Raw genomic sequence first — 15,163 nt, 5'->3', positions numbered from 1 at the left:
ACCTGGAGCTCAATGCTCTCAAGACTAATTGTAGACTTTCAAAGAGCTCCCCCTCCCCTCCCCCCACTCACCATCAACAACACCGTAGTCACATCTGTGGAGTCATTTAAGTTCCTTGGAACCAACATCTCCAGGGACCTTAAATGAGGGGCCACCATCGACTCCACAGTCAAAAAGGCCCAACAGAGGATGTACTTCCTGCGGCAACTGAAGAAACACAATCTGCCACAGGCAATGATGGTCCAATTCTATACTGCCATCATTGAGTCCGTCCTCACCTTCTCCATCACGGTCTGGTTTGGCTCAGCCACCAAGCACGACATCCGGAGTCTGCAACGGATCGTTCGCACAGCTGAGAAGGTTGTTGGCTGCAACCTTCCCCCCATTGACGAACTGTACACTGCAAGGGCCAGGAAGCGAGCGGGCAAGATCATCTCTGACCCCTCCCACCCTGGCCACAAACTCTTTGAAGCACTTCCCTCTGGAAGGCGACTCCGGACTGTCAAAGCAGCCACAGCCAGACATAAAAACAGTTTTATTCCACGTGTGATAGTTCTACTCAATAACCAGTCTGTAGTCTCTTTTTTGCTCTGGTTTATTTTCACCCACATGTTTAGACCATAACATTGTATCCTTATTGTTTTGATGTGTTTATGCTTTATTCAATTGTTAACTGTATGTTTGTGTTGTCATTTGTGAGCGGAGCACCAAGGCACATTCCTTGTATATGCACATACTTGGCCAATAAACTTATTCATTCATTCATTTTTGTTAAGGCAAGCAAAAAATGCTAAAGGCTGTTTGTTACATAGTTGAATAGAGTATCATTGCACAAGTGTGGATCGAAGCAATTACCTATCAATAATAATTAACTCCTGTAGGGTGACTGGCAGCCTGTGTCTGTTAAGAGACAGTGGTGTCTGATTGTAGACACTCCATCCACTGTAACCAAAATCTGTTACAACGAGGTCCGTAACAACATTGGACAATCTCTCAGTCCTTCACACAGTAATCGGACCTCTACAATAGATCGGCAGGTTCTTGATTGGTACCGGTGACAGGGGTTATGGGAAAATGGGATGAGAGGGAAAGATAGTGCAGTTTAGTTTTCAGTTTAGGTTATTGTCACGTGTGCCGAGGTACAGTGAAAAGCTATTGTTGTGTGCCAACCAGTCAGCGGAAAGACAATACATATTTACAATCGAGCCGTCCACAGTGTACCGATACATGATAAACGGAATAACGTGAATAACGTTTAGTGCAAGATAAAGCCAGTGAAGTCCGATCAAAGATAGTCCGAGGGTCACCAATGAGGTAGACAGTAGCTCAGGACTGCTCTCTGGTTGTGGTAGGATGGTTCAGTTGTCTAATAACAGCTGGGAAGAAACTGTCCCTGAATCTGGAGGTGTGCATTTTCACACTTCTATACCTTTACCTGATGGGACAGGGGAGAAGAGGGAGTGGCCGGGGTGTGACTCGTCTTTGATTCTGCTGCTGGCCTTGCCAAGGCAGCGTGAGGCATAAATAGAAGGGCTCAGTCTGAAGAAGGGTCTCGACCCGAAGCGTCACCCATTCCTTCTCTCCCGAGATGCTGCCTGACCTGCTGAGTTACTCCAGCATTTTGTGAATAAATAAATAGAAGGGCGGTTGGTGTGTGTGATGGTCTGGGCTCTGTCCACAATTTGCTGCCATTTCTTGCGGTCCAGAATCAAGCTGTGATGCATCCGGATAAAATGCTTTTTACGCTGCATCTGTTGAGGTTGGTGAGAGTTGTTGGGGACATGCCGAACTTCCTAAGCCTTCTAATGATGTAGAGGCGTTGGTGTGCTTTCTTGGCCATTGCTTCAATATGGGTGGTCCAGGGGAAGTCCAGTTGGTGATATTTACTCCGGTGAATTGACTTCAGCTTCACTTTCTGAAGTCAATCACAATCTCATTTGTCTTGTGTTAGAGGCATTTATACTGATTAATGAACAGCCAGGATGCAGGCATACAGACCAAGTTATTGGTGATGTTTACTCCTAGGAATTAGATCAGCCATGATTGAATGGTGGAGTAGACTTGATGGGCCAAACGGCCTCATTCTGCTCCTACAACTTATGAACGTCCTGAGCCTTAGCTCAGATGGTTTCTGGTGAGCGAGATTTCTGTTACTGTTCTGTGCAGCTTTGATGATCTCATAGAAACATACACCGATGAGCCAAAACATTATGCCCACCTGCCTAATATGCTGTTGGTCCTCCGTGTGCAGCCCCATACGCAGCAGGGTGCGATGCACTGTGTATTGTGACACATTCCTCCCGTGACCACCATTAACATTTTCTGTGACTTGTGCCACAGTCGACCTTCTGTCGGTTCGGACAAGACATAATAGCCTTCGTTGCCCTCGCGCATCGATGAGCCTTGGGCGCACAACATCCTCGACCCGAAACGTCACCCATTCCTTCTCTCCCGAGATGCTGCCTGACCTGCTGAGTTACTCCAGCATTTTGTGAATAAATACCTTCGATTTGTACCAGCATCTGCAGTTATTTTCTTACATATTGAATGGCAGTGCTAGCTCGAGGGGCCGAATGGCCTAGTCCTGCACCTATTTTCTCTGTTACTATGTTTCTGTGTGGGTGTGGATGAAACAGAGTTCGGGCTTCACTTCTCAGCTCCCTGCCAGAAAAGTACAGAACACTTTTGCAGCTTTGAAAACTCGCTGGGACGAGCCGACAGTTGAAGGTGTGTAGTGAACCTGCAGGTGCACTGAGGATACGATCTCTATCTTTATTTCTTACAGCAGAGCCTCAGATCAGAGGAGGTTTACTTCTTGTGTCTTGACGGATGATCATTTCTGGCAGGTTTTTATGTTCTCTAGCAGTTTAATCATCTTTCTACTTTGATTGTGCTGTCATGTTGTGCTGCAGGTGGCAAGGCCCACCTCTTTCTTGTGTAGGAAGGAACTGCAGATGCTGGTTTAAATCGAAGGCAGACACAAAAAGCTGGAGTAACTCAGCAGGTCAGGCAGCATCTCTGGAGAATAGGTGACGTTTCGGGTCGAAACACGAAGAAGGGTCTCAACCCGAAACATAACCTATTCCTTTTCTCCAGAGATGCTGCCTGACCTGCTGAGTTACTCCAGCTTTTTCTGCCCATCTCTTTCTTATTCTGTTCCTCATCCAGAGATTAAGAAATAAAATATAACTTCACAAAGGAGAAGAGATCTGGTGTTGCAAAGTTCACTCGAGATCTCCTGCAAAATGCTGATGGCATCTGAGATAGATTATTTAACTGTGTTTTCAGGGGTTGTTGTAGGGGTGATGGTCAGCTGAGGTGAACTGGAACATACAACACTGTAACATTTCAAAGGCATCACGGTGGCGCAGCGGTAGAGTTGCTGCCTCACAGCGCCCGAGACCCGAGTTCGATCCCGACTAAGGGTGCTGTCTGTACGGAGTTTGTACGTTCTCCCTGTGACCTGTGTGGGTTTTGTCCGGGTGCTCCGGAGTCCTCCCACACTCCAAAGACGTGCAGGTTTGTAGATTAATTGGATTGGTAACATTGTAAATTGTCCCTAGTGTGTAGGATAGTGTTAGTGTGCGGGGATCGCCGGTCAGAGCGGACTAGATGGACTGAAGGGCCTGTTTCCGCACTGTATCTCTAAACTAAACATTGAACAGTAAGCACAGGAACAGGCCTTCGAGTCCATGAGCCGAACATAATGCCTAGATAAACTAACCTTATCTGCCGACACATATTGTTTAGTTTTGAGATACAGCTTCGGCCTATCGAGTCCATGCTGTCCCAGCGATCACCTGTAAACCATTTCTATCCTACACACAAGGAACAATTTCCAGAGAGTCAATTAGCCTACAAATTTGCACATCTTTGGGATGTGGGAGGAAACCGGTGCACCCAGAGAAAACCCATGTGGTCACAGGGAGAGCGTGCAAACTCCACATAGACCATAACCCTCCCTTCCCTGCATATCCACGTGCCTACAGCCGCTACACTCTTGCTTTCCGTTCTTTATTTATTATTGCTAACTTGACGAAGAGAGAACATTTCACCCCTACATGCTTCCACTCACTGGGAACGTTAGGCTTATCCCCTGGGCTTTCCGCTTGGGGTTTTCCTACATGTGAGAGGCATTTAGGCACATGGAGAGTGAAGGAAAGGTTATGGGCCAAACGCAAACGCAGGCAGCTGGGACTAGTGTAGATGGGGCATCTTGGGCAGGTTGGGCCAAAGGGCCTGTTTCCTTGTAGGTCAGTGCTGGAACAACAACAGAATCCTCTCCCTCCCTCTCTGACGTTGCTCCACTCCAAGGAGAGGTCCTTAATCTAGATAAACAACTCATGGTTACAGATAACAGCATCTCCAGCAATGGGCGATATTGTCCCTTATACAAGCATGTTCACTGCCTCTCCCTGGTGGTCTCATGCACACACTGCTGCAATACGATACGATACGATAGAACTTTATTCATCCCCGGAGGCAAATTAGTCTGTCAACAGTCACAACACACAACAAGGTACACGAACACTTGAAATTAAAATTAAATTAAAAGTGAAAAAAATAAAAAGACAAGCGACTGTTGTCTGGCTGCCATGTGCACAGCGCCTTAACCGGAACAAACAAACAAATGAACATAGGCTTATCCCCTGGGCAGAGGATTCTAAACTAGAGTGCCCCCCTCCCCCGGGGATCCTCCTTTGTTCTCCCACCGTCCCCCCTCACGGCAGTCCCCCCATTGTCTTCCCCTCCCCCCATCACGCTCATTGACCACTGATTACGGGTTAAACGCAATGCCCCACCGCCGCCTCGAACGTCACAAGGTCATAAGTTATAGGAATAGAATGAGGCCATTCAGCCCATCAAGTCTCCTCCGTCGTTCAATCATGGCTGATCTTTCTCTCCCTCTCGACCCCATTCTCCTGCCTTCTCCCCATAACCTCTGACACCCGTACTAATCATGAATCTATCTATCACCGCCTTAAAAATATCCACTGACGGCCTCCACAGCCTTCTGTGGCAAAGAATTCCACAGATTTACCACCCTCTGACTAAAGAAATTCCTGATCTCCTTCCTAAAAGAACGGTCTGATCAGATGCCATCCTTACAGTTATCATTTATACGCATACAAGCAGCATTCAAGGGCAGAGATAGCACCAGACTCGGGCTCGATCCTGACCTCGGGTGCTGTCTGTGCGGAGTTTGCACGGTCTCCCTGTGACCTCGTGGGTTTTCTCCGGGTGCTCCGGTTTCCTCCCACACTCCAACGACGTACAAGATTGTAGGCTAATTGGCTTCTGTTGTAAATTGTCCATAGTGTGTAAGATAGCGCTAGTATTCGGGGTGATCGCTGGTCGGTGTGGACTCAAGTGGGCCAAAGGGCCAGTTTCAGTGCTGTTTCTCTGAACGGTCACGGTGGCGCAGCGGTAGAGTTGCTGCCTTACAGCGACCCATTGGGCCGAAGGGCCTGTATCTCTAAACTAAACTCAATGTTGACGGAATGGTGAATGGGCGTACGGCAGCCTCCCGCCTTCTTTGGCCACAGCTGTGAGTATGGGAGTCGGGACGTCATGTTACAGTTGAACAAAATGCTGCACTTGGAGTATTGTGTGCAGTCGTGGTCTCCACACCACAGGAAAGATGTGATTAAGCTGAAGGGGATGCAACCAAAATTCACAATGATGTTGCCAAGTCTGGAGGACAAGTTACAAGGACAAACTGGATAAGCTGGGACTGGTTTTTTTCTGGAGCCAAGGATGCTGAGGGGAGATTTTACGGAGGTTTATAAAATTATAAGGGGCATTGAAGTTGCAGGGTACGATACGATATAACTTTATTTGTCCCGGGAGGGGAATTGATATGCCAACAGTCAAAACAACACAAAGACACAAAATCCATGAAACATGAAATAAACATGAAATAGTACATGAAACATCAAATAATAATTGGATATTATGGATAAATGGATATTTGTTGTCACGTCTGCAATTTAACATTACACAGTGAAATTAATTTTGCATATAATAACACAGACGCCATTTTATCGAGTTCAAAGTCGCGATTCCCGCGTGTTCGTTCTACCGGAGCGGCTCCCAATCCCCTCTGTTGCCCACGACAGGCTCGGCCCGCGAATCATCATCCCTCTCTTAAGGTTTAAGGTGAGAGAGAGAAAAGATTTTAAAGGAATCTGAGAAGCTAGGTTTTTTAAACACAGAGACTCGTGGGTATGTGGAACAAGCTGGCAAAGGAAGTGGCAGAGGTATGATTAATTACAATGTCTGAAAGATATTTGGACCGGTACATAGATAAGAAAGATTCTGAGGGGTATGAGCATTGGTTCGGCATCATGGTTGGTACGGATGAGTTAGCCTTAGGACCTGTTTCCATCCTGTATGACTCTATAAAATAAATGTCTGATACAACAGCTCTCTGCACCAATTCCCCAGGTAACTCTCCCCTTCCATCTCAATACTGAGCAAATGTGTCCTACAAATGTCCTTGCAGTTAGCCTGTCACAGCTCCACACAATGTTCTGCCATCCCCATCGAAGCTCATTTTATGCATTCACTTACCCGGGGTTCCCACTTATTTTGGTTGCGGTTCATTTTACTATTCAGAGTTTCTTCTGTTGCAAGCTTTAAACAACAAGAAACAAGAGTGTTGACCATACTGGCATAGAGTGATACAGTGTGGAAACAGGCCTTTCGGCCCAGCTTGCCCATACCGGCCAACATGTCCCATCTCCACTAGTCGCAACCCTAGATAATAGTTCACACTTCTGCTCTTACTAAAAATGACCATCACAAATATTGGGTGCACCAAACAGAGATAGATAAATTCTTGATTAGTACAGATGTCAGAGGTTATGGGGAGAAGGCAGGAGAATGGGGTTAGGAGGGAGAGATAGATTAGCCATGATTGAATGACGTAGACATGATGGGCCGAATGGCCTAATTCAACTCCTATTCCTTTTGACCTTATGAACTTGTGCAGAATCTTCCTTATGAACTTTATAACCATTCACTGGTGTACAGCTGTACCCAGATTACCCAAGTACATGACTAGCTCAGCCACTGTTAGCAGTAATTATAACACACAAAGTCCTGGAAGAATATTATTCCCTTATCATGTATCAGTACAATGTGAATGGCTTGATTCTAATCATGTATTGCCTTTCCGCAGACTGGTTAGCAGGCAACAAAAGCTTTTCACTGCACCTCGGTACACATGACGATAAACTAAACCGAAATTTACTCAAAGATTTACTCAAAAACTGTGTGTGGAAATATTATTCTCGGGTGAGCACAGCATCTGATTCTTTGGAGATGTGCAAAAACAATCTTCAGACGAAAGATTTGTACTTGTCTTTCACTCAATCAGGATGTAATTTTAGTCATTGAAATCCTTTAGGAGCTCAATGGTAAGATATGCAACATCCTGCTGGTGCACTATCTGAGCTGACAGAAGTATATAAAATTATGAAAGGCATAGATAGGGTAAACAGGAGGAATCTTCTCCCAAAAGTGGAAATGTCACAAACTGGAGAACATAACTTTAAGGTGAGAGGGGCAAATTTTAAAGAAGACTAGACCAAGTGGACCCGTTGGACCCAAACCTCTCCTGCATTTGTGCAGCACCCTGTCCTCCCACCCCCCCCTAGCCGCCCCCGCCCCCCACCTCCCCTCCCCATTCCCCCTTCCCCCTCCTACCCTCCCCTTCCCCCTCCCCCCTCCTTCCCCTTCTCCCCTCCCCCCCCACTCCACCCCCTCAACCCTCCTTATCCTCCCTCCATCCCTAGGAGATAGATTTAAACTTTAAAATGTGAATAACTTAAAAAATATAACACCGATTTCAATGAAACTGCTTCCATTAGCACCTAAGGGATGACGGTGAGTACGGTGGGCCTAAAATTGTTGCGCTGTCGTGTACCGTTTTGGCTGTAGTTTAGGAACAAACAAACAAACGAGAGTTATTATATAGATGTGTGGGGAACGTTCTTTTTTACACAAAGGGTGGTGGGGGGGCCTGGATTCCGCTGCCGGGGGTAGAAACATAGAAACATAGAAAATAGGTGCAGGAGTAGGCCATTCGGCCCTTCGAGCCTGCACCGCCATTCAATATGATCATGGCTGATCATCTAGCTCAGTATCCCGTACCTGCCTTCTCTCCATACCCCCTGATCTCTTTAGCCACAAGGACCACATCTAACTCCCTCTTAAATATAGCCAATGAACTGGCCTCAACATCCTTCTGTGGCAGAGAATTCACACTCACCACTCTCTGTGTGAAGAAATGTTTTCTCATCTCGGTCCTAAAAGACTTCCCCCTTATCCTTAAGCTGTGACCCCTGGTTCTGGACTTCCCCAACATCGGGAACAATCTTCCCGCATCTAGCCTCTCCAACTCCTTAAGAATTTTATATGTTTCAATAAGATCCCCCCTCAGTCTTCTAAATTCCAGCGAGTATAAGCCTAGTCTATCCAGTCTTTCTTCATATGAAAGTCCTGCCATCCCAGGGATCAATCTGGTGAACCTTCTCTGTACACTCCCTCTAAGGCTAGAATGTCTTTCCTCAGATTAGGAGACCAAAACTGTACACAATACTCCAGGTGCGGTCTCACCAAGGCCCTGTACAACTGCAGAAGAACCTCCCTGCTCCTATACTCAAATCCTCTTGCTATGAATGCTAACATACCATTCGCTTTCTTCACTGCCTGCTGCACCTGCACGCTTGCTTTCAATGACTGGTGCACCATGACATCCAGGTCACGTTGCATCTCCCCTTTTCCTAATCGGCCACCATTCAGGTAATACTCTGCTTTCCTGTTCTTGCCGCCAAAGTGGATAACCTCACATTTATCCACATTATATTGCATCTGCCATGCATTTGCCCACTCTCCTAATCTATCCAAGTCACTCTGCAGCCTCCTAGCATCCTCCTCGCAGCTAACACTGCCACCCAGCTTCGTGTCATCCGCAAACTTAGAGATGTTGCATTCAATTCCCTCGTCCAAATCATTAATATATATTGTAAATAACTGGGGTCCCAGGACTGAGCCTTGCGGTACCCCACTAGTCACTGCCTGCCATTCTGAAAAGGACCCGTTTATTCCTACTCTTTGCTTCCTGTCCGCCAACCAATTCTCTATCCACCTCAACACTGAACCCCCAATACCGGCTTTAAGGGTGGTGGTGGATAGTGACGTTTGAGTCTATTGGATAAGCACATGGATGTGCAGGAAATGGAGGGATATGGGTTATGTGTTGGTTGATATGGCAGATATGATAGTGGTGTTTAAGAGGCTTTTAGATCGGAACATGGATACGCGTGACTGGAGGGAGATGGATCATGTGCAGGGACGTGAGTTTAGTTTAATTTGGCATCATGTTTGACACAGACAGCATGGGCTGAAGGGCCTCATCCCATACTGTACTGTTTCATGAAAAAGCAGTAGTATTGTCAAGACCAGATTAACAGTTTTAAACAAGATGTGTTGAGTGGTCAGTTTCAACTGGGACACTGTAGATCACCTGCTGCACTTCAAAAGAAGGCCAAAATAACACTTGGTTCAGATGTGCCAAAGTTAGCTGTTCTGGCAGAGTTGTAGCCCACTGGAGTGCAGCCCTCCACAGGCTGGGAGTGCAACATTCTGCATGCACTGGAGTGCAACATTCTGCATGCACTGGAGTGCAACCCTCTGCATTCATTGGTGGAGCCCTCTGCAAGCACTGGTGCCAACCCTGGATCCATTGGAGTGCAACTCTGTATGCATTGTGACTCTCTGCATGCATTGAAATGCATCCCCTGCATGCACTGGAGTGCACCCCCTATTTGCACTTGAGTGCACTGGAGTGCAGGCTGTCCAGCTAACTAGTGATCACGCGGATATTGTGAACAATGTACTGACCTGCAGCTTTCTTCCTCTTCCAGGCATATCCGTCACAAAGAAGACGCACACATGTAAGTACGAGTCATTATTCTCACTCTGTTTGGCTCTGGCTTCCAGCAGCATGGCCGCATGCGGTGGACAGCAGTGGCCGAGGTCAGCGTTTGGTGGGTGAGGCAGGAGTTGGGCACACACTGGTCACTCCAAAGCCCGGAGAGGCAGTGATGTAGTGACCGTACACTGGGAACAGGCGTGGATGCTCGCTGTTATAGACTGCACCCTAGTCCACGCAAAGGGGCTGCACTCCAGTGCACACAGCGGGGCTGCACTCCAGTGCACGCAGAGGGGCTGCACTCCAGTGCACGCAGAGGGGCTGCACTCCAGTGCACACAGCTGGGCTGCACTCCAGTGCACGCAGAGGGGCTGCGCCACTGTGCCGCCCAAATGGTAGCAGGTGTTTCGGGAGCTGCGTGAGCATGGAGTATATTCCCCTGTTCATGTGCAAGGGGGCTCCTACTATGTTCAGCACGCATGGCCAACACCATGTCACAGAGCACTTACCTGAACCTCTCCATGACACACACTTGACAATTACAGGAATGGAGGCTTTGGAGAGGGTGCAGAAGAGGTTTAGTGAATGCTGCCTGGATTAGAGAGTACAGGTCCACCACCGATTTTCCGACAGCCATGGTTCCAGACTTTCTGGATTCTCCGTTTTGCCGGACCAATAGAGGTCACAGCCCGTTCTATGTTCCAAGATACCGGCCTGCAAAGTTGGCCATGGAAGTCGGCTTTGGGAACAGATTTGCTGTCCCCGGCCAGGCCGAAGTTCCAAGCCCTGGCTGCAGAGGGCAACTTCGATCCACCGATCAGCGCGGAAGTCCCGGAGAAGTCAAGATCAGCCTCCTCACCTGGCCTAGGCACCACATTTTGGGGAGGATTTCCTGGGAGGGATTTTGTCCAGATTAAAAGGGAGATCAGACCACCAGTTGCTGGAAAATCAGTGGTGGGCCTGTATAAGCTATAAGGAGAGGTTGGACAAACTTGAGAATGTTTTCTCTGGAGTATCAGAGGATTAGGGGAGACCTGATAGAAGTATACAGTACTATGAAAGGCATAGATAGGGTAGACAGTCACAGCCTTTTATTCTAGGTGGAAATATCAAAGACTAGAAGGCATAGCATTAAAGTCAGAGGGGCAAAGATGAAAGGAGATATGAGGGGCAAGTTTATTTACACGTGGTGAGTGCCTGGAATGTACTGGAGGCAGATATACAACAAGGCCTTTAAGAGGCTTTTAGTTAAGCACGTGGATATGCAAGGAATGAAGGAATGGATCTCACGTAGGCAGAGATTAGTTTAAATTAGCATATTCAGTCCGGACATTGTGGGCCGAAGGGCCTGTTCCTGTGCTGTACCGTTCTATGATCCACCGTTACATTACAAGATATCTACCTGTTCCTGTGATTTTACGTTTGCTTCAACAAAGTCTTGCAATCATTTGACAAAAATAGTGCAGTGTCGTGAATATAGCACAAAGATTGCTTTTCTGAGCAGGTGATGGGATTCGGAGTACCAGCTACTGCTTCTACGATTGACTTTGCTGTGTCTGTGAACTGTCTGGTATTTGTATTGGTTTATTATTGTCACATGTACTGAGATACAGTGAAATACTTTGCGTGAAATCCAGTCAAATTATACTACAACACGAGTTCAATAATGAAAGGCAAAGATAGCGTGGATGTGGAAAGGATGTTTCCATTGGTGGGAGAGCCTAGGACCAGAGGGCAGAGCCTCAGAATTACAGGGCGTTCTTTTAGAAAGGAGGTGAGAAGGAACTTCTTTAGTCAGAGGGTAATCTGTGGAACTCAATTGCCACAGAGGGCTGTGGAAGTCAAGTCAGTGGATATTTTTAAGGCAGAGATTGACAAATTCTTGATTAGAACGGATGTGAAGGGTAATGGGGAGAAGGCAGGAAAATGGGATCAGGAGGCAGAGATCAGCCATGATTGAATGGCGGAGTGGACTTGATGGACCAAATGGCCTAATTCTCCTCCCATAACTTGTGAACTTGTGAATCAAGCCATACACAATACAACAGGTATTGCAAAGAGAAAAATACCACTGTGCAGAATATGCTCTATTCCCTCAAATCAATGTGCCTATTCACAACTCCCCAACAGGTGAAGGACGCAAAAAGCTGGAGTAACTCAGCTTGTCATAGAGCATCTTTGGAGAAAAGGAATAGGTGACGTTTTGGGTTGAGACCCTTCTTCAGACTGAGAGTCAGGGGAAAGGGAGACGACAACTTCTGAACAAGTGAAACAGCTCATGCCTCCTTCAAGCAAGACAGGGACACCAATAAGGCATGGGTTCATAAGTGACAAGTTATGTTCCAATTCCAAGAGTTTATCCCGCTGAGTTACTCCAGTTTTTTGTGTCTACCTTCGGTTTAAAGCAGCATCTGCAGATCCTTCCTACACATTGAGTTTATGATCAATGTGAACAAATACAGGAACATACAGGCACATTGAAAATCTTGCTTGCAGCTGCATCGTGGGCACAGAACAAAAATGATACAAAACATTGAAAATGGTTCAATGATGCTTTTATTGTCACGTGTGCAAAGTGCAAGCGCACAGTGAAATTATTTTCTTATAAACAGTCCAGTAGAATATTGATTAGCAAATTGTACAGAAATAGTCTACTGATCCCACCCATTAAGTAATACCACACAGAAAGACAAGTCTGATCCAGACAAGAACTGGTGCCAGAAACGATTAAGAGTATAAGTGCAGAGGAGCATGTCGGAGCATGTTCTAACATGAGGGGCTTTGTTTCAACGGTCCTCTTGATGAAAATGGTATGGGACCTTCCCCCAGGTATAAATCTTTGGATCGGACCTTTGTGTGGGACCACGAGGGACGCGAGCATGTAACCACATACTAGGGTTGCTCTCCCACACCCGCATGCGTGAATAAAAAGGCATTTTTCATTCTTAAGGTGTCTAATGTGGTTTGTTGTCTGAAAGCGCAGATTGAACTTTAACACTAGCCAAGAATATAAAGGAAGTAAGTAAAAGCTTCTATACGTATGTGAAAAGGAAAAAAATAGTTAAGACAAATGTGGGTCCCTTGAAGACAGAAACAGGTGAATTTATTATGGGGAACAAGGAAATGGCATACGAGTTGAACAGGTACTTTGGTTCTGTCTTCACTAAGGAAGACACAAACAATCTCCCAGATGTACTAGGGGACAGAGGACCTAGAGTGACGGAGGAACTGAAGGAAATTCACATTAGTCAGGAACTGCTGTTGGGTAGACTGGTGGGACTGAAGGCTGATAAATCCCCAGAGACTGATGGTCTGCATCCCAGGGTACCCATGGAGGTGGCTCTAGAAATTGTGGGCGCATTGGTGATCATTTTCCAATGTTCTATAGATTCTGGATCAGTTCCTGTGGATTGGAGGGCAGCTAATGTTATTCCACTTTTTAAGAAAGGAGGGAGAGAGAAAGCAGGGAATTATAGAACAGTTAGCCTGTTAGGTGGGGAAGATGCTGGAGTCCATTATTAAAGATGTAATAGCGGCGCATTTGGATAGCAGTAACAGCATGGATTTACGATGGGGAAATCATGCTTGACTAATCTTCTGGAATTTTTTGAGGATGTAACAAGTAAAATAGACAAGGGGGAGCCAGTGGATGCAGTGTACTTGGACTTTCAGAAAGCCTTTGATAAGGTCCCACACAGGAGATTAGTGGGCAAAATTAGAGCATATGGTATTGGGAGTAGAGTATTGACATGGATAGAAAATTGGTTGGCAGACAGGAAACGAAGAGTAGGGATTAACGACCCCTTTCAGAATGGCAGGCAGTGACTAGTGGGGTGCTGCAAGGCTCGGTGCTGGGACTGCAGCTATTTACAATATACATTAATGATTTAGATGAAGGTATTAAAAGTAACATTAGCAAATTTGCAGATGACACAAAGCTGGGTGGCAGTGTGAACTGTGAAGAGGATGCTATGAGGATGCAGGGTGACTTGGACAGGTTGGGTGAAGGGGAAGATGCAGTATAATGTGGATAAATGTGAGGTTATCCACTTTGGTGGCAAAAACAGGAAGGCAGATTATTAGCTGGATGGTGTCAGGTTATGAAAAGAGGAAGTACAACGAGACCTGAGTGTCCTTGCACATCAGTCACTGAAAGTAAGCATGCAGGTGCAGCAGGCAGTGAAGGCTAATGGCATCTTGGCCTTCACAACAAGAAGATTTGAGTTTTGGAGCAGAGGTCTTTCTGCAGTTGTACAGGACCCTGGTGAGACCACACCTGGAGTATCGTGTGCAATTCTGGTCTCCTAATTTGAGGAAGGACATTCTTGCTATTGATGGTAGACACAAAATGCTGGAGTAACTCAGTGGATCAGGCAGCATCTCAGGAGAGAAGGAATGGGTGACGTTTCAGGTCGAGACCCTTCGAGGGAGTGCAACGTAGGTTCACGAGGTTAATTCCCGGGATGGCGGGACTGTCATATGATGAAAGAATGGAGCGACTGGGCTTGTATTCACTGGAATTTAGAGGAATGAGAGGGAATCTTATAGAAACATATAAAATTATTAAGTGATTGGACACGCTAGATGCAGGAAACACGTTCCCGATGTTGGGGGAGTCCAGAACCAGGGGCCACAGTTTAAGAATAAGGGGTAGGCCATTTAGAACTGAGATGAGGAAAGACATTTTCACACAGAGAGTTGTGAATTTGTGGAATTCTCTGCCTCAGAAGGCAGTGGAGGCTGATTCACTGGATGTATTCAAAAGAGCTCTTAGGGCAAAAGGAATCAAGGGATATGGGGAGAAGGCAGGAACGGGGTACTGATTGTGGATGATCAGCCATGATCACATTGAGGGTCGGTGCTGGCTCGAAGGGCTGAATGGCCTACTCCTGCACCTATTTTCTATGTATCTATGTAAACCAAACCCATCGATCAAATGCACATTCTGTCCACAATCCACGTGTAATTAGTTTTGTTTAGTTGAGAGATGCATTGTGGAAATCCACCAAGTCCACGCGGACCAACGATCACTGTTATCTCACTTTTTCACCCTGAACACTGGGGGCAATTTACAGAGGCCATTTAACCGACAAACCTGCACATCTTTGTGACATGGGAGGAAACCGGAGCACCCAGAGGAAACCCACAAGATCACAGGGAGATCGTGCAAACTCCGTACAGACAGTACCCGAGGTCAGGATCGAACCAGGGTCTCTGGCGCTA

General features: G+C 46.5%; 1 protein-coding gene across 1 annotated transcript in view; it reads left to right on the top strand.

The window, feature by feature from the left end:
- LOC144610839 (nuclear receptor ROR-alpha A-like) overlaps positions 1-15,163 on the top strand; it is a 192,640-nt gene that overhangs the window by 61,698 nt on the left and 115,779 nt on the right. Inside the window, exon 2 of the mRNA XM_078429798.1 lies at positions 9,933-9,962. Within this exon, the coding sequence (XP_078285924.1) occupies positions 9,933-9,962 (30 nt within the window). The remainder of the gene's footprint in view (positions 1-9,932; positions 9,963-15,163) is intronic.

This window comes from Rhinoraja longicauda, chromosome 38, assembly GCF_053455715.1.
Source record: "Rhinoraja longicauda isolate Sanriku21f chromosome 38, sRhiLon1.1, whole genome shotgun sequence".
NCBI lineage: Eukaryota > Metazoa > Chordata > Chondrichthyes > Rajiformes > Arhynchobatidae > Rhinoraja > Rhinoraja longicauda.
Note: the sequence above shows the minus strand (reverse complement) of the source record. Positions and strands in the feature narration are given on the sequence as shown.